Here is a 27,997-nt window from a genome sequence, read left to right on the forward strand (position 1 = left end):
CCGACTGGAGTAGTTTCAAACAGCAGCTGCGACAAGTTTTTGGTGCTCCGGCTGTTCGTTCCGCCATCACGAAGAAGACGCTCGACACTCGCAAACAACAACTCGGCGAGTCATATACCTCGTATATAGAGGATGTCCTCGCTCTCTGTCGACGCGTCAATGCTTCCATGGCCGAATCAGACAGAGTGCGCCACATACTCAAAGGCATTGGGCCTCTCGCCTTCAATGCGTTGGCCACCAAGGACCCGGCTACCGTCGCTGACATTGTAGCTACGTGCCAGCGCCTCGACGAACTCGAATCTGTCCGATTGCCACCCCCGGACACCCCTGACAACAACCCTACCGCCGATCCCTCATTGCGCGCAATGGTCCGCGCAATCATACGAGAAGAGCTGCAGTCTCTTGGCTTCTCGGCAGGTCCCATTCCTGCCCACGCCCCCAATACCACTTTGCGTGACGTTGTCAAGGAGGAGTTGGCGTCTATGGCGGGTACTGCGTATACAGACACTCTAGTCCCTAGGCCCCCACCAACGTACGCGCAGGTAGCCGCAGTTACCCCAGCCCTCGTGCCATCGATGCCTCCTAAACCAACGCAGACGCACTTGGCTTCGATGTCTAGCAGCACACCTCCCCAACCTTACTTTCCACCATGGCGTCCCACCCGACCTATATGTTACTACTGTGGATATCGTGGCCACATCGCACCTTTCTGTCACAAGCGGCAGCAAGACGAGCGTCGCGGATTTGCCACCTACGAACGGGACGACTTTTCTGCTGGGGCATCTTTCCAACGCTGTCCTTATGCTCCGCGTTCCGACCGCTCTCCATCGCCACCTGCAACCTCCGCGACGGCTCCTAGTTACCGTCCTGCCAGATGCCGCTCGCCGTCACCCCTTCGTCGCTCTACGTCGCCACTTCGACCACCTTCTCCATTCGCCGATCGTCGCCCGGAAAACTAAATTATGCAGCTTTTGGAGGAAAAGCTGCATTGCTTGACAGGACAGAAAGTCCTCCAGCGCGTCCGCATAATATGCTATCTGTTTTCGTTGAAGGAGTGCACGTGGAAGCTTTAATAGACACTGGTGCTAGTTTGTCAATTATTCACCGTGATTTGTGTTCGCGCCTCAGGAAAGTCACCACTCCTTATGATGGACCTATGCTACTCGCTGCTCAAGGGAACGCCATTCGACCTGCCGCCATGTGCACTGTTCGTGTCTACATTGATGGAATTCTGAATTATATACAATTCGCAGTGCTAAGTTCGTGTACCCAGCAGCTGATATTAGGATGGGATTTTCTTTCTACGGCGTCCGCTTCCATCTGCTGTCGGAAGCGTGTTCTCCACATGACCGACACAGCCCATTCACTTCATACAGATGACTCACCGCTTCGCTTGCTTGCTGCAGAAGACATCGAGCTACTTCCTTGCCGTCAGACAATTGTTGCAATCGCGTCGGATGTCATTGACCATGGTGACGTGTTCGTACAACCATCTGCGCACTGTCTCATAAGAGGGATAGTCTTTGCGTCAGGGCTGTTCCGGTTTGAGAATGGCTCCGCATTCGTCTGCGCTACCAACACGACATCCGAAAAACTTCTGATCCCTAAGGGCACTACGTTGGCTTGCGTCACTAAATCCGAGCATCTCTCTGTTGTTTCTGTTGAAGCGGCTTCCTCTGAAGCTCCTTCTGTTGGGCGTTCCGCATCTTTCTTTGCCCTTGAAACTGCCATCAGTTCCGACCTCACCCCTTCACAGTCACAACAGTTGCTTGCTTTGCTGAAAAAGTATGAAGCTTCGTTTGACGCGCATGCCTCTTCATTGGGACAGACTTCCGTCATCACGCGTAGGATAGAGACAGATGGCGGGTCCATTGTTCGCCGTCGACCATATCGCGTCTCTCTTGCCGAGCGGAAAGTCATTGAAGAAAACGTCGACGACATGCTGCAACGGAAGATAATACGCCCCCTCCGCTAGTCCTTGGTCATCCCCCGTCGTTCTAGTTCGGAAAAAAGACGGCTCTGTGCGGTTTTGCGTCGATTACAGGGCACTCAATAAGATCACGCGTAAGGATGTATACCCTATGCCTCGCATAGACGGTGCCTTGGATTCACTGCAGAATGCCGAGTACTTCTCGAGTCTTGATTTGCGTTCAGGGCTACTGGCAAATACCTATGCATGAGGACGATAAAGAAAAAAACAGCGTTTTCAACACCAGATGGGCTATACGCGTTCAATGTAATGCCATTCGGCCTCTGCAATGCACCCGCAACATTCGAACGCATGATTGACACCATTCTGCGTGGCCTGAAGTGGAAGACTTGCCTGTGCTATCTGGACGACATTGTTGTTTTCTCTTCCACCTTCTCTCAACACCTGCAACGCCTGGCCGAAGTTCTCACGTGCCTTGCCAACGCTGGCCTACAGCTGAACACGAAAAAGTGCCGTTTTGCCAGCAAGACAGGTCTAGGGTCACATTGTGAGCAAGGACGGCATTCGTCGAGATCCCGATAAGGTTTCAGCGGTTCTTCACTTCCCTCGCCCTGAAAGGGCCAAAGATTTGCGCAGTTTCCTTGGCCTCGCTTCTTATTTTCGCCGCTTTATACGTGACTTCACCTCAATAGCTGCACCATTGCACAAATTACTCGGTTCTGGCGTTGCCTTTGAGTGGTCTCCCGAATGCGAATCAGCGTTTACCCATCTGAAAACCGCCCTCACATCTGAACCGGTACTTCGTCATTTCGATGAAACCGCACCCACACTCCTGCATACGGACGCTACCGGTCATGGCATCGGTGGTATTCTCCTACAGCGAGATGAGTCTTCACGTGAGCGGGTCGTCGCTTACGCAAGCCGCGTACTGACGAACACCGAGAAGAATTATACCATCATTGAGCAGGAATGCCTAGCTGTGGTTTGGTCGGTATAGAAATTTCGACCGTATCTTAACGGCCGCCATTTTACCATCGTTACGGACCACCATGCCTTATGTTGGCTTTCCACGCTCAAGAACTTGAGCGGACGCCTTGGTCACTGGATTATCCGTCTGCAAGAATACGACTTCACTATTATCTACAAGTGTGGTAAAAATCATCAGGGCGCAGACGCGCTTTCTCGCTGCCCGCTTCCTACGACTCCATGACATGGTTCCGCTCCTGCCTTCCGCGACAAGCTTTCGGACCGTCCTTCCCCGCATGTGTTGTCCTTAACCGCTATTGACCAGATTCTTTCTGATGACCATGGATCGCTCATATCTCACCAAATCGATATATATATATATATATATGTCAAATTAACGCACACACACTTGCAAATTTGAAAAATAAAAATGGACAATACACGACCATAAACGATAAATTAATAAAAAATGCACAATGAAACAGTGGCAAAATGAAACTAGCGCCATACAACAACAAGACGTAAATTTATATTTTGTTGTGAAGAACGACGCATTAATTTCAGAAAATCACTGCGTCGTATATGAACCCTGGCAAAAAATGCTTGGCTACTCTCTACGGCGTACGGCTTAAGCGGCTGGTGCCGTGACTCACGCAGCGTGCTTCCGAGATGCGAACACGATTTTTACTCTCAAGCCCTATGGCTTATCTGCACTTGTGGTCGCGACGAAGCAGAGCCATATACGCCGACAAATGACGCAGCACAAATGCAGTGCGCCTATAATATGCTGAGCTATACCGACACCTTTATTTTTTTGGCCCCCCAGTGGCGCGTCGACACGCGAGAGAGCAATGCCAGCAGCCAAAGAATGACGCGCATATTTACATGAGTGATGCAGCGCGAGCACAGAAGGAAGGCGAATAGTATACACGGCAACACATGCTGAAGCCGCACCCTCGTTCGTCTTCCTTATGCGCGCCGTCACGTATACCTATACCACAAACAAACTTGTGTCTCTGTACATGCATACTATGGGGCCGCAGCAAACAATGAGGTCGGCATATAACCGTTAGCAACCAACACGTCGTTCTTAACATATATGGTGTCTGTATATACTTCCAGTAGTTAAGTCTGGCACTTCGTTCCTCCTACAACGCACTCGCACGCGCCTGTAACGAACTTCAGTGGCCCACGGAAACCAACTGTTGAGAGGCTGCAGAACTGGTAACAACTGCCTCAGACGTAGTTGATATTATTGAACTGTGTATGTACACCCGTGAGCAAAAGTATACGGACCAGGGGTTGCGCGATAAAGCCCGCTTTTCCCTCTACCTGTGAACGCAACTTGAAATTGAGGACTGCAGTACAAACTTGGCATTGGGAACTTTTCAGTGTACTCGTCAATTCCAGTTTATGCTTGTTAATTACGAAAAAATTCAGTTTTTTTCGGCAACTCTGTGGTCCGTATTCTTTTGCTCAAGGGTGTACATATGCATAGAGCATCACTTAAGATCAATGACGCATTTTGGCTAGTGCTGATGTATCTCATTTTTTCCACGCGTTTTAGTATATATAGCTTAACCTCGTGCGCCCTATATGGCATGTTAATCATAAATCATTCGCGCGTGTGACGCTTCTTCCGCTTCCGCCCCTCAGCGCGGGTGCACGGTTTCTTTTTTTTCTCCCGCCTCACCAGATATGCGTGCAGAACTGCGAAATGACGCTGGAGATGAAGCACTGCCAGTGCGTTCGCACGCACCACGAGTTCGCGGCCACTTTCGGAGGCCAAGTCTGCGATATCATCAGAGACGGTAAATAGCCGTGTGCACTGCACACAGCGTCGACCGATGCCCGTTTCTCGCTCCTTGTCAGCTTTTTTTCCCAACTTCTCCTCACTTCGGTGGCAAAGGCTCGAGCGTAAATAATGGGCATCATTGCGTGTACGACTTTTGAGTGGTGTGGTGCAGATGTCAGTTTTTGTTTCAGCACACCAATTCGTTCAACCGGACCCGTCAAATACCAGAGAATAGCCCAATGACTGAAGGTCGCGAGTGTGCTACTTCCTGTCACCCATAGCCGAATCCCCGTTAATTTATATTCAGTTTTTTTTATTTTCTTTCTTAGAAGCAATTGTAATACTTTATTTCTACAAATGCTCTTTGTGAAATCCCGGTATGGGTTTTAACGTTATCCTGTTACGCGTTAAGCCGCAGTTTGGTTGAGCCAAACGACTTTTTGCAGTTTACGCGCTCGTATTGCGCAAGCGGGCGTCTCTGTGTTCTTCCCTCGTCTTAGTCCGTTCGCGCATTTTTGCAATAATTAACTTTTTGTAGTGTCTTATAATGTCAGGAATATAACGTCAGACCCCTGTGATAAAATGAACATCTTAATTTGCAGTGTAATAAATTATGATAACGATAAAAGCGGCGCTGTGTGCTGGTGGTGGTGGCGGCGGTGGTGAGGGGCCAGTAGGTTTATTTTCTGTAGCGCATAATTATCTGTTCCGCATAATTATCACACCTTCAGAAACACGCCAAAATACGAGCAGCCATTCTCCCTATCCTTGAGTCTTCTGGAAATATTAGCCGCTGCACTTGCATACATTTAGGGTGTGCGATCGGCACAGGGGTCGCTGTTCCTATGCGGTCACCAGACGGAACGAAGTGAATAATCTGGTCCCGCTGTGGATTCTGTGTCCAACGGCCGAGTATACTTGGTGACTTGTGGAGCAGAAGATTTGCTCCAGAGTTCGATGCATTGTTTTTATCTCGGGCTAGCTGGTCTCTGAAGCGAATTTAATTGAACCAACTTTGAATAATGCGCACATTTTGGACGGATGAGGCCGAAAGCATGTTGTTGGCAGTTGTGTACAGCAACTCAGATTGTTTCTTTTTGTTTTGTTTTATTGTGTGTGTGTGTGTCCTGTTATCTAATTAGTTACGACTACTTACGCAGATTATTAGATTTTTTATGAAACGGCTATGAGCGTAGCAAGGAGTTGTACAGCAAGGCGCGGACATACTTTGCCGCTAATAATATTAATTTCCGAAGACCAGTGAACGAAAATTCGTTAATTACTTTCCTTATTAGAACTTTGGGACAGTTGTTTAGTTACTTTTTATTTACGAAACTGCTACTCTCATTCGAGAGCATGGCAGTTTGGCAATACAGTATATATATTCATATCCCAGAAGGGGAGAGGGGGCGGGGGATTTAAGTAAAAAGCATGGTTAAACAATAGTTAGACGCTGAGTTTAGGGATATAAATGCATATGTTTCTGCATGATAATTAAACAGCGTGATATCGAAAAACATAAAAGAACCAGTAAAAAAACGAACATTTAAACAAACTTACCTTACCAGTTATACATGAATAACAAGGAGCGGAAAGATATCATTTAACGAGTCAATAAATTAAACATGCAGTTGTGTGAAGAGGTCGTCGGATAGCATGTAACAGGTTAAAAAAAGAAAATAAGGAAGGAAGGTAAAAAACAATATTGAGAAGAAAATTTACCCAAGGGCATATATAAAATATTCAGAGGCAGTTATATTTCAATTCACCCCCATTTTTTTAAGCATGATAATCGCACCTAATCTGAGGTTATGTATACGTAATCAAATTTCAACACTCAGTCCAGGCACTATCGATGCCCAGCCTGCCGGAAGTGTGCAAAATTCATCTAAGCTATCAGATCAGACGGAACGTCGCGGCATCTGCTTGCCAAGAAAAACGTGCCGTATCAGTATCTACCACGACTGGCCGCCACGGGGCGCTTCCGTCTGATCTGATAGCGGAGATGCCTTTTCTAGGCTCCCTGCGCCATCGGTCTCCTTGTTGCTTCTGTATTGACCGTTGAAATTTGATTTTATGTATACTGTATTTACTCGCGTAATGAACGCACCCCCAACTTTGCTACTCTGCGGTCCCACGATCTAACGACTATGCGATAGTTTTTCGGAGAGACTGGGATCTTTTACTCTCGCCCATGTGTTTAATACAAGCGCACTTAATCTCGGTGCCCGTCCATGGCGAAGACATGACGAGAGAACACTGGCGGGAAGCATGCGGAAAGAACAGGCTGCACATTATCGCGGTCGCTCGGGACCTGACAGAAGCAGCGACCGCGATAACGCTTAGCCTGCTCTTACCACTCTTACCGCATGCTTGCCGCACAGTGCCGGCGCAAAGGCAACGCGCAGGCTCGAGGCAACTGGCTCTTCGCAACAGTACTCAACGCAGTTTACGGATTCTAACTTAAATAGACACTACAGAGAAACCGGAAGTTGCGCTTTAATGGTAGATTATCCTATCACAATCAGAGTCATACCATTCTTACGGCGAACAGATGTTTAATAAGCGAGAAAATAGCGAAAAACTGAAGGATGGATGCTGACGCTCCTTCGAATTTCCCGCACTACACGTTCGTGACGTCGGAGATTACAAACGCAGGCCGGTCGCGATTGGTCGAGAGCGATTTATCGCTGTTAAAAAAACGCAAAATGAAATACACCTTAAACGTACATAAACAGCAGTTGCCAACTTTTTAAACCGTTACAAGCGAGGAAGTACAAGTTTATCGCAAAATTAAATAAGAAAAAATGGCACGGCGATACATCCGGTTGTGATAGTTTCGTAGTTTCGTTTTTTGTCCATGCATCATCGCGCGCGCCTGTTCCGCTCTACAGTGTTTGGTTGCGTGTTGCGTGGCTCGAAAAACATTGACTTCGCGGCAAACAGTCAGAAAATGCCTCGTGTGTGTAGTGTTGAGGGCTGTATAAATGGCCCAAGGTGCTTGCTCAGGGGCAGCGGCAGTGTTGACTCGATTGTGTCCTTTCATGTGGTGCCGCGTGGTGAGCCCCGGCTCCCCGGCGTTCGCAATGGCTCAGTGCTCTGCCGATGATAAAACGGCGAAAGAGCCAGAGAAACCGATGGTGCGCTCTCTGCATTTCTCGCCCTCGGATTATGTGTATAATCCTACAAAAAAGTATCTTGGCGTGCCCCAGAATCCAGTCCTTTCTCGAGCAGACGTTCCCTCAATGCGGCCTTCATTAAACCCCCTATCAGTGCCCCTGCAGTAGCAAACTGGCGGCTCGGTGAGTGCTGAATGTCATTAAATAAATCCACGAAATAACCATACTGAGTACCTGCGCAACTTTCTACGCATGTTCTGTCGCGAATATCGTCGCCTGGCGGACCGCACACACGCCTTCCGTCGACGAAAACGAAGCTCTGCTTTCCGCCGGCGCGGTCGGAGGCTCACCGCCATCGCACGCGGAAACACCTACCGCTCGAGCACGGAGGATCATTTCGCGCTCCGTTTCACTGAATATCGCTGAAATGCAGTCCTGCTACCCTGGCGAGCTCTTCGTTGCAAGGTTCAGCGGCAGCAACGGTATCCATCGCGGCGAACGTAAACGCAGCATCCATGCAGCCATGATGTAGCCAGCGCCTCGGCCGTTTACGCAAGCGGTGATGTGTCATGGCGCATTCTGATTCGCTGAGAGCAATGAAATCTGTGACGACACTGCTTCAGCGCCAAATCTGGGGTGAGAGAAATCGAGGAAGAGATATATTTGGTCTTTGTTTACGAATTTCTCCGCTAATAACTCATATTTTTGCACCCAACAAAAACTGCATGCGTTCCCGAAGGTCCCTCTTTTATTACAGCTGAACTTCCCGTTTCTCTTTAGTGTCCCTTTAAAAGGAGAGCGTGCGTGCGCGCGCGATGCCCGGCGGATAGCGGCGCTTGGGAGAGTCCAAGTGAAGGAGGGGCGGCCGGCACGTGGTCGGCGTAGTCTGGTGCTCGCTTTTCTGCCGGTCTTTGGTTTCGCTGTGGGCGATGGCGCCAAAGTCGAATTATACGCCTCTGACTGCCGCGCGATGACATGCCGCTCTGACATGCCGCGCGATGAGCAGGACGGTCGAGCAAAGAGACGCACACATCGTGCTTGTCAAAACAGTTGCCGAAAAGCAGCGCTTCAACGTGGTGCTTCCGATAACGGCAGCCGGTCGGAAGCGGCTGCGAGGACGAACTGTGATGTGGGTGAAGCGGCCAGCGACCTCGACGACAGCTCTGGTGGTTTCGATGTCTGGTGAAGTGCGATAAGAATGCTGTTACGGTTTGCAAATAGCTTACGTCTATTTTACCTCAAGGACAAGTTGTGTAATTGCATTTTTCAAATAATTATCGTCTCAATTTTCAATTCTTACTGTTTCGAAAGAGTTCCCATAAAATTTACCCCGGATAATAAACGCACCCCCCAACTTTGCTTCGATTTTTGGGGAAAACAAAGTGCGTTCGTTACGCGAGTATATACTATATCGAACCAGGTCCGATCTTCAATACTAAAGAAAATGATCTTGCAATAAAACACTGAAATGTCACTGTCTCCAAATGTGTTATAAGTGTCCTCAAGGTTCTAATAAAAAAGTTAACATTTCTTTTTAATATGCTTGTCACACTTACGTTACTCGCGGCGAAGTCCGTCTGCCACGCCTATAGGAAATCGTGTGCCAGAACGCCACGTTCACTACGCTCATAGCCTTTCTTTAAAACAAAATATCTATATAGTCCAAAAAAGATATGTGCATAGTTGGACGCAGGCAACAATCAGAAGTGTGTAGATAGCGTTGATGAACTCTCGGCGGGTGCACTTTTGGAGAGCATTACTCTATCACTCAATCAATGTCACCCACTCAATAATATCACTCACGCGCAATGATGGGCTCGGCTGAAAAAATTCCACCGAGTGGTCCTTTGATTGTTTATTTAGGTCTGTCACGTACGGTAGGAATGATATCCGCCCTACATGCCGAAGTTCACCAGCTAACATTTAGCATGTATTCAGCTTGAAATGGGCATAGCCAGAGTAGCCACTTGGCTTGTTGGCTGAACATCGTAGAAGGCTACGGCGCGGAACCGACGAAGAGGGGCACACAAAGTACGCAGGCACAGCGCTGGCTTTCATTTAATTCTTGTTAAAAGTCAGCGCTGTGTCGGTTCCGCGCTGTAGCCTTCTAAGGGAACAGCCAGTTTTTTTTTCAAGGACAGCTCAGTGTAGTTTTTTTTCCCCTAATGCAACCTTTACTTCTTTGTGGCACTGGCTGCAGTTTCTGAATTGAAGCCAATCAGTACCCTGGCATCTCCACTTAAAAGGAATACTGAGACTGGTACGAGTTTTGAGACATTCGTCCTAAAAGTATGTCACAAAGTATGACGTTGTTCCACCTAACTTTGTCCCGTGTCACACGAGGTAGGATTTTCTTTTGCGAATATATAAACTAGGACACTAATGTATATATGTGCGTGTATGTGAATGATATTTCTCCATTGGTGCTAGTATCAGCGGTGTTAGCGCTAAATTTTCAACAGGATTCCTACGTGCTATAAGCAACAGCGGGCTTCCCCTGCGAAATTTCAACGTGTCCACTAAATGAATTAGTCCAAATATTCATCCAGGTTAAAGTTTATTTAAAGTTAAATCTTTCGAAAAGTTTCTTAACAACTAAGTTTGCATTTTATTTTCGAATTTTTACTGCTGCTTTTGCCTTTCTATAAGTTTTCTAATCTGGTATGGCAATTGTGTAGCGCTGTGTCAGTGGTACTGATGCATAGAATTGTTTAAGTTGCTAACTGCTTGAGCCAAAATAGGGCCTTGTGGTGTATCATTGTTTATAATTAATTAATTAATTGTGTTGCTAGATGCAGCCGCAGTGATGCGCGAAGAAATGACTATTACATGCGCAGCTGTATGAAGTCATCGCAATGGGCTGATTATCCTTTTCACCTTGCTGAGCACGAGGTAGCGGGATCGAATCCCGGCCGTGGCGGCCGCATTTCGATGGAGGCGAAATGCAAAAACGCCGGTGTGCTTGCGTTGTAGTGCACGTTAAAGAACCCCAGGTGGTCAAAATTAATCCGGAGCCCTCCACTACGGCGTGCCTCATAATCAGAAGTAGTTTTGGCGCGTAAAACCACAGAAAGAAGAAAAAGAATCCTTTTCACCTTGGCGTGCCGTTAGTATGAGTGGCTGCCTTCTTGACTCTTGTTGGCTAGGAACAAATTGAAAAAAAAAATGCACGCCCAGATCTGAGTTTTCTTTTCCCGGGCACCAAGTTTCAGTACGTTCCGTAGTGTTACTGCTCTTACGCGGGGCCCGATGCATTTACGCTTACTACATTTATTGACACGGTAACCAGTGCTTTCTCCTGTTTTTCCTTTTATTTCTCTCTCTCTCTCTATCTTGGCTTTGCTTTGGGATTGCGTTTCTGTGGTGTTTACGCATGTTAACTAATTTAACCACAGCTGTTCACACGGTTTAAACCTTCTTGTACAACAGACATATGCACGAGAAAAGTTGAGAACCTGGGTGCCTACCAGCTGTGCCTGAGCCGCTGCCGCGTAGCCTGCCAGTGAGTACGGAACGCTCATCTTGTGTGCGTGCCCTTCAGCGCTCCGTAAAGGCGGATTCACACTAGGCCTACACGGCACCGATTTTGGTCTGCCGACTGATGACGACAGCAGTTTACAGGACGGAAAACGCTGTGGCCAACGGTTTAAAGGAAAGAAAACGCTGTCGCCAACAGTAGGCAGACCAAAATCGGTGCCGTGTTGGCCTAGTGTGAATCCGCCTTTAGCAGTGCGCTAACACAAGGAACTTGGCGAACTGTTGTTTTGGTGGCGAGTGCTGTATAGACAGGAATCGTAATACTCTGACACGCCCGTTTAGACCAAGCGCCCTTAAGCTCGACCCCCGCCGCCAGCCGTCAGTGCAGCTGCATACGCACGGGATCCGGGTTTGGTTAAGGCTGATTCACACTAGGCAAGACACGGCACCGATTTCGGTCTGACGACTGTTGGCCACAGCGTTTTCCGTCGTGTAAACTGCTGTCGTCATCAGTCAGCAGACCAAAATCGTTGTCGTGTCGCCGTAGTGTGAATCCGCCTTTACAAAGCCATGACGACCGAACACTCAGCGGCAAGCACTATCGCGGTTGTTGTTTCGTTATTTCTGCCCGTTCCCCACAGTCCTCGGCAAAAGATAGCTGCTCCCTAGAATCGCTACGAATTCTCGTGTCTGAGAAAATGGTTGTTCCTTCTCTCGTATATCCGCTGTGTGGCGACTCAGTGGCTATGGCGTTCTGCCTCTGTGCACAGATTGCGCGTTTAGTTTCTGCTTCATGCAGTGCAGTTTACAGGCATAAGACTGATGCGCACTATTAGATTCCGGGCCACTGTGGGCGCATGTCGATAATAGCGGGGCACAAATACATGTGCACTGAAATTTCGGTGAAAGAACCCCAAGTCGGAAAGTGTCTCTACCACGGCCATCTCTCACAGGTTTGGTGAAATTGTGCAATATAAAACCCGAAGGATCAGTAGATCATCCAGTCATTCTTCTATTGTGCCTAAATAAGCATTACCCCTAAATATACCACCTTGTATTTTTTTTAGTTCGAACATATTTTTATTTGACGGTAGCATATAGGGTGGTTTCGCCATTTCAGATCCCTTTACAGAAGAGGCGGAAATTACCTGCACAAGAAATTGAAAAATCCAGGTAGCTGAACTAAGAAAATTAAGAATATTCATTAATTAACTTTTCCTTAACTTTCGGGCACGTGTTCCAATTACGAAATTCAAGCCGAGAAATGCTGAAGTCACGTTTGCCTAGCAGAAATCGTAAGACTGGAGTAACTTTTTAGATATTCGGCCTTAAAGTGTGCTACGAAATAAACAGGCGTACAAGCTAACAGTTTCTCAAAACCTAATATCCCTATAGATATTTTTTGCTTTCTTTAAGTAGTGACAAGCTTTGAAGCACCGCCCACGAATCTCATTTATTACTTATTTATTTATTTATACTGTAAGCCTTGACAGGCTCTTACAGGAGTGGGAACAAAAAATAAAAAAAGTACAGATTGCAAAGAATACACAAAAAAGAAGAAGAAAAAAACAAACAGTACAGACTAACAGGAAAGGGTACACATTAGACACTGAGTTCGGAATAAGAACTGCAAGCGGCATACATAGTAAAAGCATACACTAAAAAGAACTGCGATCAACATACACATGAAAAGCATACACTCCGTGAGCAGCGCTTTTTTTTTCTTCTACAACGGCGCAACCTGTTGATTAAGAAATTTTTCAATCTTGACAGAAAATGCGTTACTACATTCTGAGGACACAATGTCGCGTGGCAGTTTATTCCATAATTTTATAACTGACGGAAAGAAGGAATACTTGAATGTATTACAGCGGGAGATAAATGGCCTGATACTCTTGTCGTGGTTTGTTCTGGCTGAGCGCTGGTATGGTGGTTTTAGGTACTCGTGTTTGCTTATATTAATGATAAAGAAGGTAAAGAAACTTTAAAGCAGCAACGCGTTGGCGAATCGCCAAAGTTTGAATGTTTGCCCTGTTGCGTAGTGCGGTTATGCTGACGTCACGTGAGTACTGCGAATACACAAACCGAATAGCTTTATTTTGAATTCCCTCCAGTTGATTAAGAAGGTAGATTTGGTGCGGATTCCAGATAATACTGCCGTATTCAAGGATTAGCCTTACAAGGGCCTTATAACTAGCTAGCCAAGCTTTGGAAGGTGCCAGTGCAAGTTTCCTGCGAAGGTATCCCAGCTGTCTATATGCTTTTGTGCACGTCTGTTTAATGTGAACATCCCATTATATTGTGTTTGTGATGGCAACACCCAAGTATGTAACTGTATCAGTTTCTGTTACATGTAGTCCCATTAGATGATACGCAAATTTTAAGGGTACCTTTTTTCGAGTTGTACACATTGATGAAGTTTTTGCTACGTTAAGTTCCATACCCCATTCTTGACACCATCTGGCAATGTTTGTTAAGGAGGAATTAAGTCGTATCTGGTCGTTAACCGTGCGTACTGTAGTGTAGATGACGCAGTCATCAGCAAATAGCCTTACTGTTACATCAGGTTCAATATGAGAATGAATGTCGTTAACAAATATTAGGAAAATAATTTGACCGAGCTCAGACCCTTGTGGAACACCGGAGTAGACATCTAACTCTTCAGATTCAGTGTCACTTATTTTAACATACTGACTGCGGTTTGAGAGATAGGCGGCTATCCAGTGTACTACGTTAGTGTTAATCCCGATATTCTTAAGCCTGTCAATTATTTGGATGGGGCACCCTGTCAAAAGCTTTGGAAAAGTCTACGAATATTGCGTCAGCTTGAAGTCTCGAGTTAATTACTGTAGCAAAGTCATGCGTTATTTCGAGGAGTTGAGTTACGGTAGAAAGACCTTTACGAAACCCGTGTTGTTTGGGGTAAAGTAGATTGTTATCTTCTAAGTAGGAGGTAATTGCTTTGCTAATAATATGCTCCATCATTTTACAACAGCAACTAGTGACTGAAATTGGCCTGTTTACCAGTAACTTATTACCTCCTCTGTGAATCGGGAGGACCTTGGCACGTAGCCAGTCCATCGGAAGGGTGGCTGTATGAAGCGACGCTACAAAAATTGTATGCAAGAAAGGAGTTATCTCTTCTGCGTAACGCCGAAGAAAAACATTTGAAAGATTGTCAGGACCTGGAGATTTTTTAACGTCAATCTGTAGCAATAAATTAAGTATTCCTTCTTAAGTTACGACTACTTCAGACATTGATAACGGGGGATCCGTCATAGTTTCACTTTCTGTAATCCCAGGGGTGCTTGTAAAAACGGACTGAAATTATCTTTTAAATGTGTTGGCGATGGTGTGAGCTTCACCAATTATAATTCCATTTACGTCGATCTGAGTCACGTGGTTCTCGGGCCTGGATAGGTAGTGCCAAAACTTTTGTGGGTACTGTGTCATAAAATTTATTAGTGTTGTTGAAAAGAAAACATCTCTTGCCTTCCTTAAAGCAGTTTTGAGCTCACCAGAAAGTCGGCGAATGTCTTCAGGATTACGTTTTTTCTTCGCATCCTCTGTAGTTTTCTTTTTAGGTGGATCACACTACGCGTAATCCATGGGTTTCTGCGTTTTGTACGTTTCAGTCGCGTGGGAACGAACGTTCCCTCACAATATGTTATTATGTCTTTCAGTTTAAGCCATACATTATTCACAGTGCCATAACTTTCAATGGAAAAGGTTTCTAATGCTACTTCAAGGTAGTCGATGATGCTGACATCGTCAGCTCTATTGTGGTTTTTAACAGCTACACGTGATTCAGGAATTGGTCCGCTAGCGCCGATAGTAACTGTTAGCAGCAGCAGTTTGTGATCTGATATGCCCTCCACGAGTGTGATGCCGGCTGTTAGATGATTAGAGACGAATTCAAGGTCTAGTACTGAATATTTTTGCCCTTGAATGCGCGTTGGCTCTGTGACAAGCTGAGATAACGAAAAACTAAACGCTATGTTCAAAAGCAGTTCAGAACTACTAAGATCTCTACTACCGGCTGTCAACGTGCTCCAATCAATAGTCGCGAGGTTAAAATCACCAGTAAGAATTAGCTTAGTACGATCTTTCAACCTGCCACAAAGGAAGTCGTGAATTTTCAGTATGTATAGTCGTCAGACGCGTTTGGTTTCCTATAAATACCACCAATCAGCACGGGTGACACTTGGACATATACAGTGCACCACACACTTTCATGATCTGGAATACCTTGCTCTTTGCGAAAAGGTAAGCCCTGCCTTAATGCTATGGCAACTCCACCCCCGCGACTGTCGCGGTCGGAGCAAAGAAGAAAATAAGAGGGAGGAACTATTTCTCAATCATGAATATCAGCGTGCAGCCATGTTTCCGTTATGACGGCAATGTCAGGAGAGTAAATTAGCAAGATATCTTCAAATTGTTCAGCTTTATTAACAATGCTCCTGGCATTAAAATATACTAAGGAAAGTGAATTTACAACTCTCGCTTGTCATGCGTTCTTAGCTTTGAGCGACGCTCATTCCGGCAGCCATGTTCTTCCTAACCCCCCCCCCCCCCCCCCCAATCACTTGCACGCTGCTGCGAGCTGCCTAGATAGCAGCGGCCGTTGGCGGTCGCATGCTATCTTGGAAGATAATGGCGGCCGACGGAGTAGATGTCGCTACGTAAGAAAGAGCAGGAAATCTAAGGACTTTATCAAAACCGTGCAACAAGCACTTCGAGATGATCTTAACTGTAAAGCTAATGCATTTTTTTGGTAGACTTTCGGGGCGGGGAACTCGAAATTGACGCTTGTCTTACAATTTCTGCTAGGCAGATCTACATCTCGGCTTAAATTTCGCTATTAGAGCGGGTGCCCTACAGTGAATAATTTAAAAAAGGCAGCAGATTTCAGCTGTTCCTTCGGCTCTGAACTCATTTACTACGACAGCAGCATTCTCCCATAGCGAAGACCAGCATATTTGTTTGTTTCTTTGTTTTTTATTGCCTGCCTTTTTTTTTTCAAATAATTGTGTCCACCCACTACGCGGAACTGGAAGAGACCCCAGCAGTTAGGGTGCTTTTTTAGGGGCGAAGAGTCCGGTTATATAAGAAGTTATCCTTTAAAGTAACAATGAAAACACTACTAATATATATATTATTACATATGAAAGGTAATTAGAATTTGTGATAGTACAGAAAGGGTAGTGTGGAATAGATAAGTTTTTGCCCATTCTTTTTGGGATGTACGCAGTCCCCTTTCTGTATGACAAAGTAATGCATGCTGTGGAAATCGAACTACGTACGTGAACAGACTTCAGCATCCTGAGACTCCGCTTCTCCAAGTAGGCTCTATGTATTTAGATTTACAAGCCCCTTTTATTCGCAATTGTTTGGACGAATGCATATATGCTAATCGTTACTTCTTTATATAAAAGCGAAGCTTGTCTTTGGGAATCTCGGCGGGTTTTCGTGACCGCGGGTGCTGCGGCATGGCTGTTATGTAGCCGAATAGGCCAACCAATCACAGGGGAGGACGAGCGCAGCGCGCGCCGCTGGGTTCCTTGCGCCACCACCAGATGTCGCTCGCCTCCGTGCATCCGCGGCCGTGGCATTGCATTAGCCTCTCTACAATGTCTGAATAAAGTCTTCCGTGCCACTTTGTGCGGACATTCAATGAACATAAACTCGTGTTTCGCCTCTTTATGCACTCACACAAAGCGTCGCTGTATATAGATTCTAACTTGTTCGTTCTGCTGCATTTTTTTGTTGTTCGCAGTGGTTGAACATTTTTACAATTTAAATATATTTGATTCGGGCATTCATGATACATGTATATTACTGTTTGTTTTCTATGAAACAGTCACATTTCTTTGTTTTCATAGTGCATTAGGACAACGTTCACGCACTTACACGTTTGACGTAACTGTGGCGAGGTATTTGAGATCATATCAATATATATATATATATATTTAGGCCATAAGTGAGTAGACAATTGCTCTGTTATAGGCTTCATGCTTCTAAGACACGGTGACTCGTTTTGAATGTCCTGCCTGAAACTTCCGAATAGACTCCTAGGCCTGGGCCGCTATTTTGTAGCGATGCCTTTAAAGTAATAATGCCTTTTCGCGCTTATCGCGCTTTCTCAGTGGTCAGTGCGACGGCCCGCTCACGATGTCAACGTTGATAACGCGAGCGGACCGTCGCTCTGACCACACACAAAGCGCGATAAGCGCGAAAAGGCATTATTACTTTAAAGGCATCGCTACAAAATACCGGCCCAGAACTTCTACAACCGATAGCACGAGCGAAATGACGCAGTGCCACATGCAAGATTTGAGCGATTTCGTTTTCTACGTACATTTTCGGTGCTACTATAATAGGCACTTGGCAGCTGTGAATACTGCGAGTTACTGTGTAAACTACGCGGGCGTTGTCGTATCGACGTCGCGGTTGGCAGTGACGTTGAGTGGTCATCGTGTAAAGAACAATTCCTATGCGATTCACATGTATGCCACATCCAGTACAGTATGCTCGTTATGGCCTCCGAAATACATGCACATATGCCACGGCGCTCAGAGTCTGTGTGGAGCACCATCGTTGGATGATAGATATCTGGGCTAGGGCTCTTGTCTCCCAAATGCGCATTACTTCACTGGCATCTGTGCAAATCCCAGTGAAGCCGGTTGTGGAGAAGTTTTATTTTATGCTCCATGCAATATATGAAAATTCGACCCCCCCCCCCCCTACCTCCCAGCCCGATTCCTTTCGTTGACCCACTGGGAAGTCAGAGATTGCGAGGTGGACGCCCCCTGTTTAAGGAGGTGCTGCAGTGCAGAACTCTTTCCAGGTTTACATTGCGTGTAATCGAGCCTTCCTGATGGAAACGACCAATTGTGCGGCAATAGCTCAACCCACCAAGCTTTCGGTGGCACAGCATAAGCCGAGACCCATACGTACTACACTTCACTTCACTTCACTCTATTACCTTAAAAACCCCATTGGAGGGATATTGCATAACGGGTGGTTAATAAAATAAATATTAGAAACAGGTGTTCATTTTGAAATATGGGTGACAACAGTTTCGGTAAAGGCAGGTGGGCTTCTGATGGCTGCGATGGCGTGTGGAAGGCCGTTCCAGTCCCTTGCTGCTCGAATAAAAAGTGATGCTTGAAAAGTGGTGGTCCGGGCACCTGCGCGTGCAACTTGAAGCGGATGACCGGTGCGATGAGACATGCACGAAGGGGGCGTCATGTATATGGTGTGTGATTAAGGGAGCTGTAAAAAAATGAACGGAAGAGAGAGAGGGTGGCAACTTGTCCACGGAACGAAAGCGTTTCCTCCCATCCAGATTCCACTTTCAACGATGAAATCCTGATATCATAAGAATATAAAGATTGAATAAACCTATAGCACGATTTTGTACAGACTCGAGTGCATTTATTATACAAATTTGATGCGGGTTCCAGATGGGAGATGCATGCCCAAGTTTCGATCTTACAAATGATTTATAGGCCAACGCTTTTGCTTTTTGTGGGGTATGACGTAGATGTCTCCTAAGAAATCCCAGTGATCTATTAGCAGCTGAGATGATGTTAGTAGTGTGCAAGCGCCAGGACAGATCACGAGATAGAGTGACACTCAGGTATTTGAATGAATGGACTGATTCTACTGGAAGATCAGCAACGGAACAGGCAAATGTGAGGGGGTTACAGCAGCGAGTGAAATACATAAGTTTACATTTGTTAGGATTTAGCTTCATTAGCCAGCGATTACACCATTCTTGTACATTATTAAGGTCGTTCTGGATGAATGTGAGGTCAAATGTGTTAGTAACTGTGCGGTAGATTGCACAGTCATCTGCAAACATACGAATGTTACATGATACATGCGTTGGTATATCGTTAATGTAAATTAAAAAAAAGAAGCGGTCCTAACACGCATCCCTGCGGGACGCCTGATGTTACGGGGGAGTCTGCTAGAATAATGGTTATTAACGAAAACAAACTGAGAGCGGTTAGTCAAGAATGCTTCTATCCACTTTTTCTACGTCGGGATGTAAATTTAACTGAGACAATTTTAGTAGCAAACGTTTATGAGGAACCATGTCAAATGATTTTGCGAAATCCAGGAATATGGCATCAGTCCGAAGGTTTCTGTGAAGGTTAACATGCAGATCGTGAAAGAAAATGGTCAACTGCGTTTCGCAAGAATACCCTTTTCGAAATCGGTGTTGATAAAGGTGAAAAAAGAAGATTGAGTCTAACAAGTTCATGGTATGCGAGTATATGACGTGTTCCATAATTTTGCAGGGGACACTAGGTAATTATATAGACGGTTTCAGTGTTTACAAACAAACCTCGTTTGCCGCGCTCATTGGTTGCCCCATCGGAACTTCCGGCAGGAGAGCTAGAAACACTTTATGTTGTTTGAAGGTGTGAGGCCGGTGTGTCGATGTTTGCACTGCTTGGTGGAATCTGTGATGAGCTAATTCTACATCGTAAATATTGTCGAGATGACGAGCGATTACCTTAAGGCGCTTATAGCACCGAAGCAAAAGATCGGTATCGCCAAAAGCTGATGTTTAGAGGCGGAGAGCTGCCCGATCTGCTGGACGATGATGTCGTGCGATTTTCGTTTTCGCCGGACTCCAAACGCCTTCCCTCAGTTACAACCCCGGAGCAACAAGCGGAGCATCTTAGTGAGGACATGCAATGAACGCAGACTGTTGTCTTCAAGGCAGGTAATGGGACTGCCGAAAACTAGAAAAACTTTAATGGCACTTTTTTCTTCTTTCTGGAGTTTTACGTTCCAAAACTAGTTCTGAATATGAGGCTCACCGTAGTGGAGGGTTCCGGATTCATTTTGACCACCTGGGGTTCTTTAACTTGCCCTACAACACAAGCACACGGGCGTTTTTGCATTTCGCAATGGCACTTTTATTGCTGCAAGATGGAGGATGAACTGGTAAGCTGTGCATGTGTACATGCACATGTTTTTTTGCGTCATATCCCTTGTTTCTGCTTTTCAATATGCATTCACAAATAACTGTACATTCTCAAAAGTCATTTAGTGCAAAAGCCTAGGTCGACTGAAATGGGGACTAACTTAAATGCTCACGAATTTACCACACTTCTAACAAAATGAAACCTGTAGTGTTGGGCATGAGATTGCAATCCATAATTGGCCTCCGTTAATTCGTAAATGCATTTAGAATGTGGCCGAAACTTCCTACATGCATGCACGGAAATCGCTAACTTTTCTTCGATTCTGCTCTGCGATACCGATACGAATGCTCACATGCCGCCGCGGTGGCTCAGCGGCTACGGTGCCCTGTTGATGACCCGAAAGACGCCGTTTGGGTCCCGGCTGTCGCATTTCGATCGAGGCGAAATGCTAGAGGTCCCCGTACTGTGCGATGTCAGTACACGTTAAAGAACCACAGGTGGTCGAAATTATCCGGAGCCCTACACTGCGGCGTCCGTCATAGCCTGAGTCGCTTTGGGACGTTAAACATGATAAACCAATGCGCACATGTACCTAGGTAGTAAAGCTGCAGAAGTGCCCTTGTGCCTCAGATACGAAAAATATTCAAATAAAATAGCGGCAGCATGGCACCCGCTAAACAATAATTTTAACTCATGTTCGTAGCATGGCGATCCACGCCGAGGCAAGAAACTGGACGAGCGGGCAAACTCGGGGCAAGAGTCGACCGGCTCTCGCGTGAGTTACACGAAATACGGCCAGAACAATCGCGCTTTAGCACTTTTATTATTCAGCATTATAGCAGTCCGGCTACTCCACGTAGTAACGTACCTTGGATGAAGTGAGCAGAGCAAATCTGGGAGCTCTTGGTAGGCTCCCAGATTTGAAAAACACCGTTGAGGAGTAAACGTAATGAAAACAGTCGATGTTCCAAGAGCTACTCGCCGTCACGCAACACACTGAATGCCACAACACACTAAATGCCACAGAATATGCGCAGGACGAGCGCGCGAGCGAACAAGTACCAGCAAAAACGAGCAAAAAGAACGGCTACCGGAAGTTTTCTAAGGGCACCGGATGCCGGCGCACAGCGTTGCCAGAGCGCGGTGGCGCTGGCTCAAACTGTACCTAATTTAATGGAGTGCCTCTGTTGCCTGATTTGAAGACTGGAACGATCTTGCCCACTTTCCAGTCGGATGGTAAGATGCCCCTAGAGAGTGACTGCGAGAAAAACAACGCGAGGTACGCAGCAGGTACAGGTTTAATATTTTTTAAAGTTTGAAAATAATATCATCTACACCTGCTGACGATGAAAGCTTGATGTTATCAATGATCGAGGTGTCTGTCGAGAATATAATTGGTGACATATGCGCAGTTATGTTAGTAGATGTGGGAATGTCTGGAGTTCAAGTCTCTTTAGTAAACACAGAGAAAAGGGCTGCGTTAAACATGTCAGCACACTCGCTGTCACTGACCACTTCGTCATGTGCATTTAGCACGCTGATCATGCGCATCTCTTTTGGTTTCAATATTTGCCAAAATTGACGAGGGCTGCTTGTAAGCATTTTAGGCAGTTCATCGTATAAAAAGGAGAATTTAGCATTTCGTATAGCCCTCAGATCATCGTCTTCCGCCACAAAATATTTCCTCCAAGCAGAGGGGTGCCCTTTTAATTTGGCTGTCGCTTCAGCGTTTTGGTGAACCACGGATTGTTTCGGTTTCCACAGAACGTTATTCTTGGTAGGAACTTATCAACGAGATCATGTAGTTTGTTTTTAATAAAGTACACGCGGCTGACTGGCACGTGGTTGCATGGTTTCACTAGTTTGTACTACCACTTAGCGGCCCGAAGGGCTCGTGGCGAAAAGAGCCACACCGGCGAGCATGAATTGACCTTCGAGAAAATACTTATTGAAATTAATAAGAAGCTGGCCCAAATACCTGAAATACAAAGCAAGGTGGATGCACTAATGGTATTAAAGAATACAGTGGACAAATTGGAGCTGTCTGTTCAGCATTTGTCTGATCAATATGATTCGGTGCTTGCTGAAATGCAAAAGCAAGCAACTGAAATAACCGCCCTTAAAAAGAGGGTAGATTCCGCCGGATTATCTAACACCAACATGAATGTGCTTGAGTTGCAAAAGCAAGTCAGTGTCCTAGAGCAATACAGCAGACGACAAAATATTGAAATACATGGTTTACCTGTCACCCAGAATGAAAATTTGCTCGGGAAGCTGAATAATTTAGCAACTAAGCTTTCCCTTCCTGAATTGTCTAGCTCCGAAGTTGAAGGCGTGCACAGACTTCCGCCAAAAACTGGCAAAGTTCCTGTCGTGCTAGTCCGTTTCGCATCACGTGCCACACGTGATCAGTGGATGGCTAAGAAGGCCGAATTAAAAGCCGCTAGCTCAGACGTGTATTTCCTTGACAATCTCACGCCACAGTACAAGAAACTTCTTTGGCTAATGAAGGCAAAGGCTGTGGAGCTTCATTATCAGTTCGCGTGGTTTAAAAACGGCAAGTTTTTTGTGCGCAAGATGCCTGGTGATCGAGCACTGCGCATTGACAGTGAAAGCGACCTTGATAAGATTCGCTGAATGACTTATTTTCTTCTATAACTTGTGTTCAATTACGAGTTTTGCTATCATGGCTATCTTCCATGAAGCCATATATCATGATGCTGAATCTTTTAAATCTTTTGTGCAGTGCCCCTCTTTTAAGAAGCAGGACAGAATGTCGATTTTCCATTTAAATGTACGTAGTCTGAGAAACAAACAAACTGATGTACTGCTTGATTCATTAGGTCATACGTTTCATTTCTTGGCCTTCACTGAGACTTGGTACTCATGTGCGTTCGATGTAGTATTTTTCGAAGGATATAAACATGAAGGTGTATATAGACCGAATCGTAGGGGTGGTGGAGTGTCATTATATATTAAAGAAGATGTCTTATATGAGGTGCTTCCCGAATTTTGTTCCGTTTGTGCACATTATGAGTCTATTGCTGTTAAATGTGTAACATCTCTGATCGTCTCAGTTTATCGCCCCCCATCAGGGGATACGCAAGAATTTTTTGGATTTGTAACTACGGTTTTTGAATATGCGTCCTTAAGGAGTTTGCCTATTATCCTTGTTGGTGATTTTAATATTGATCTGCCTATTGCTCAGTCCACAAAGTCGACAATTTCTAGATGTAATCGAGTCATTCTCATGCACAAACTTAATAGGACTGCCCACTAGAATTACAACACCAACTGAAACACTGCTAGACTTATGCATAACTAACCATGATAAAAGTGACGTCAACGCTAGAGTGCTAACAACTGATCTGAGCGATCACTTATCAGTATTTTGTTTTTTCCCTGCGGCAAAGAAAGAAAAAAAATGATAACGATGCTCCTGTTGCATATCGCTCCTTTAATGCCAATGCCTTGTATATATTTCATGCTAGTGTTGAGAGTATTGACTGGAGTGCCGTGTACAGTGAGCAAAACCCTAGTTTATCATATGAACTGTTTCTGCAACATGTAAACAGTTCCTATGATGCTGCCTTCCCACTCCAATACTATAAGAAGCACAGCAAGTCTAGGAAACCATGGATTAACAGAGATCTTTACAACAGAATTAGAGAAAGAGATAAACTATACCATAACTTCATTAGACTAAGAGACATATCTCTACTACATGAATACAAAAAGGTTCGCAACAAATTAAACTAGGATTTGAAGAGCCCGTATTCAGTACTATCAGGCTAGATTTGCTGGGGCCTGCTGTAATCCCAGGAAAGCCTGGAAGTCGGCACGTCTACTCATAGGTAAATCAAAAGATAGCCTTCCTACGACACTAACCATTGACGGCGTTGAGTTCACTGAAGCCAGTCTAGCGGATAAATTCAATGATCATTTCCTTACTTCAGGTGCGGCAGGTCAGACAGGTGACACAACAAACGACTGTGAACAATATATTTCTTCTCCCTGCGCAAAATGTATTTTTTGACTCCAGTAGTAAACAAGAAATAGTCAAATACCTGAAATCGTTAAATAAAAATACTGCTGCTGGTTATGATAACATTAAGGCTGATCCAATTAAACATATTGCCGAATTACTATGTGGCCCACTGCAGCATATCTGCAATCAAGCTTTCGCCACGGGCACCTTTCCTGAAGGCATGAAGATAGCTAAAGTAGTAGTCATCCACAAAGGTGGCTCTCACAATGACTTAAATAACTACCGGCCTATATCTGTGCTACCTCTGTTCTCGAAAGTCTTAGAATATGCACTAAAATCACGATTAATGAAGTTCTTTGGCGACCACCAAATGCTTGCCCGGCAACAATTTGGCTTCCGTGAAAAGAAATCAACCGAAATGGCACTCCTGGATATTAAAGAAAAGTTAGTTACTAATATTGATAATAAGCAATACATTCTTGGATTATTTCAAGACTTTAAAAAGGCGTTTGATTCCATTAAGCATCCCATTTTGTTTCGTAAACTCCCTCTCTACGGTGTTAGAGGTTTGGTATTACATCTGATACGCAGTTATCTATCCGACAGGGTGCAGTTTACTAGTGTAAATGGTTACCGTTCCCAATCACAACAGATAAGATATGGCGTACCACAAGGCTCCATCCTTGGACCATTATTCTGTATTCTTTATATAAACGATATTGTGAATATACCGCGAACCCCTGACATAATTCTCTATGCAGACGACACTAGCATCTTTTTCACAGGCAAACACTTACTTGAACTTGAAATAGCCGCTAATAGCTGGTTAACAGAACTATCAAACTGGTTGAATTTAAATCAGCTTCTACTAAATGTAGGAAAAACTAAGTATATTATCTTTAAAAGCCGTAATAAACCTGGTGACTATAGTACTTGTATTAGCTTTAAAGGCTCTTCTATCGAACGGGTTCCTACTTATAAATTCCTAGGTGTTGTTTTCGAAGAGAACTTGAGCTGGACACCTCATGTAAACAAGCTCCATGCAAATATGTGCAAGTCAATTTCAATATTATATAACATCAGAACCTTGGTACCAAAATGGTTAAAACTTCAATTATACTATGCCCTTGTTCACTCACATCTACACTACTGTCTACTAATCTGTCGACTACTGTCTACTAAACAACTACTAAGACAAATTTAGACAGGTTGACAATCCTACAAAAAAGAGCTGTTCGTTGCATAGAGAACCTTAAACGAATTAACCACACAGCGCCATTTTTTTCCAAACTAAACATACTGAAAGTAGATCAGTTATTCCAATTAAGGCTTGTTATGTATACACATAAGGAAATTTTGCATGACCCAAATACCCTGTCCACATCTTCGCCATCTGACAACTCACAATATCACCTTAGGCATAACCGACTTAGAACACCTATGTTTAGAACCAATTATGGTACTCAGACCCTCGCCTACCTAGTACCTCATTTCCTAAATAATAATCGAGAAATCGCTAATATGATTCAGGAATGCAGGTCAGCTTACAGTCTCAAGAAAAAGGTTAGAAATTATCTTTTGCTTAGCTCTTAAAACTTCTGTACGGTGCTTAGCTCTTCTATTTGGTCTCGATATTTTTTCCCCATTTTTTTAGTCTCTACTCGTTCTCTTACATTTTTTCTCCTATTTGTTTTATAATGTTTTGTAACACTGATTAGTATTATTTGTTTGTTTAAATATTTCGTTGTTCTCTCGCATTAACCGATGCTATACTATGTATACAGTGTAAGATTCTTGCTCTTTTTGTATTTGATTGCGTACCGCATACACTTTGTTCATTTTTTTCTAGATTGTTGCACTATCCTTCATAATGTCCCACCCGCTGAGTAATGTATGGGTAGGGGGGCCTCTGTCAGGCAGTTGCATCTGCCTTTAGCCCCTTCATCCCAGACAATGAATTGTCTAAATAAAGCATTACCAAAAAAAATCAGCTACGATTGCCCGTGACGACGCTTTAATAAACAAAACCACGTTGCACTTAGCGCACGTTTTTAACCGCGTGGTGGTATTCAAACAAAGTATGGGTTTCAACCTCCTAAAGCAACACGCAGGCTACACGAGGGATGCCGAAGTGAGGGGTGGGGGGTGATTAACTTCGACCACCCGAGTTTCCTGGAAGCGTTTTTGTATTCGGAATTCGGCCGCTGCGGTTGGGGAGTCGAACCCGCGCGACCTCGCACTCTGCAGAAGAACGTCGTATCCATGATATTGTCATGATGTAATTAGTTTGTTGCTCGGTTGAAAGGATTGACGCAGTTACATCTCTTTTTTTTTTCACGTTGCCCTCCGCGACTGTCGTTCAAAGGGAGACAAAGTACGACGTCAGACTCAGCAGCCTCGCCGTAGACAAGGTACGTTTAAACTGTGCTAACGCTGCACGCGCTGTCGCTGCTCTGCGGCTTGACATGCTGACCGGGAAACATGTCGTGCAAGTAGCTATACGAACCAAAGGCTGGTGGTTTGTAGCTGGCATTGTTCTGGTACAACGAAGCTCCTGAATTTTCTTCTGCAGCTATTAACGAAATGTCACAAGTTCCTTCTCGTTGAGACTGACATTTTTGACGCGGCTCTTCTATCTGCGGTTTGTCAGCATTGATTTGTCGGCACAACCCACCATTGTTGCAAATAAGTAGTAAATACTTATCTAAGGAGAAGATAATATCCACATCATATCTACACGTATTAAAGACACAACAAAGATGAACACTGAAATAGTTTAGACTGCTAGTCTTTCAAAACATTATTTTCAATCGTTTGTTATTTTCTTTAATGGAAAAAGTTTGATGATTACCGAAAACCAAACTTGCTTTTTTTTAATTTCGCTCCGAAACCTCAGTGCGGGTGCGCATAGTGTAACGTCGTGGATTTCAGAGCATTTTCTTGCATCTGAACCAGCTGTGCCACTGAAAATCAGTTCTTGAAAGCTACTGGGTTAAGCGTTTGGTTCTTTTTAGCATACAGTGTTGTCTTTTTTCACTGATAAACAATTAACGATAGAGCCAATCAGACGCGGTCGAAACCTCTGACGTCACGGAGAGTTTGTGCGGAAACTTCGGGGCGGCGTTGGGCGCCCGTCTCGCGCATTCTCTCCGTGGTCCCCTTAACGAGCTTGCATTCCTCTCTGAAAGAATGGCCGTTTTGATATTGCAGGAGCGCAATTTAATAGCACAGCTCAGCATTCCCTGTGATAGCGCGCCTATGTCACAAAGCTGTGTGGCCTCACTGCTTTTAATTATTCCATTCGATTTCGTCCTACTTATTGCCCCCTCGGTGCATACTTAATTATGCTTAATGTTAATACGCTTATCAATGATATCTCGGGCAAGCATCTTGTCGACTTCCTTTGTATGACCTGGCGCTCAGTAGGGCAGACGTGATAGGGCCGTCGGTGGATCGGGCTGGCGTCGCCGGTGTGTATCCGATGTTTCAGAACGGACGTTTGACCCAGTGGCCGGTCATCGAGATCGAAAATGTCCCGGTACGAGGCGAGAAGGCAATCAAGTGCGTCCGCATGGTGGGTCCGAAGGTCAGGAGCGACCATTGTCGAGAATGGTTCTAATGCTCGGGTTGTAGGGTCCGAACCAGCAGAGGTAGAGGTCGCAGTATCACTAGTCAAGGCAGAAATGTGGTAGTCGGAAGCCGGGGTCAAGGTTGCAAGAGATATGCCCTGAGGTAGCACTTGAGGACAGACGCCGAAATTCACCACAGGAAGACAGG

The 27,997-nt window shown here is 45.1% G+C and overlaps 1 protein-coding gene across 1 annotated transcript in view; it reads left to right on the forward strand.

Annotated features, from left to right (window-relative positions):
- The first annotated feature begins 4,026 nt into the window (after positions 1-4,026).
- The window catches only part of LOC119437220 (uncharacterized), a 46,916-nt gene continuing 22,945 nt past the window's right edge, over positions 4,027-27,997 (forward strand). The window contains exons 1-4 of the mRNA XM_049660359.1: positions 4,027-4,120; positions 4,593-4,707; positions 11,240-11,312; positions 26,586-26,631. Coding sequence (XP_049516316.1) covers positions 4,614-4,707; positions 11,240-11,312; positions 26,586-26,631 — 213 coding nt within the window. The 5' untranslated portion in view covers positions 4,027-4,120; positions 4,593-4,613. The remainder of the gene's footprint in view (positions 4,121-4,592; positions 4,708-11,239; positions 11,313-26,585; positions 26,632-27,997) is intronic.

The sequence above is a fragment of the Dermacentor silvarum genome, chromosome 1, assembly GCF_013339745.2.
Source record: "Dermacentor silvarum isolate Dsil-2018 chromosome 1, BIME_Dsil_1.4, whole genome shotgun sequence".
NCBI classification, from domain to species: Eukaryota; Metazoa; Arthropoda; class Arachnida; order Ixodida; family Ixodidae; genus Dermacentor; species Dermacentor silvarum.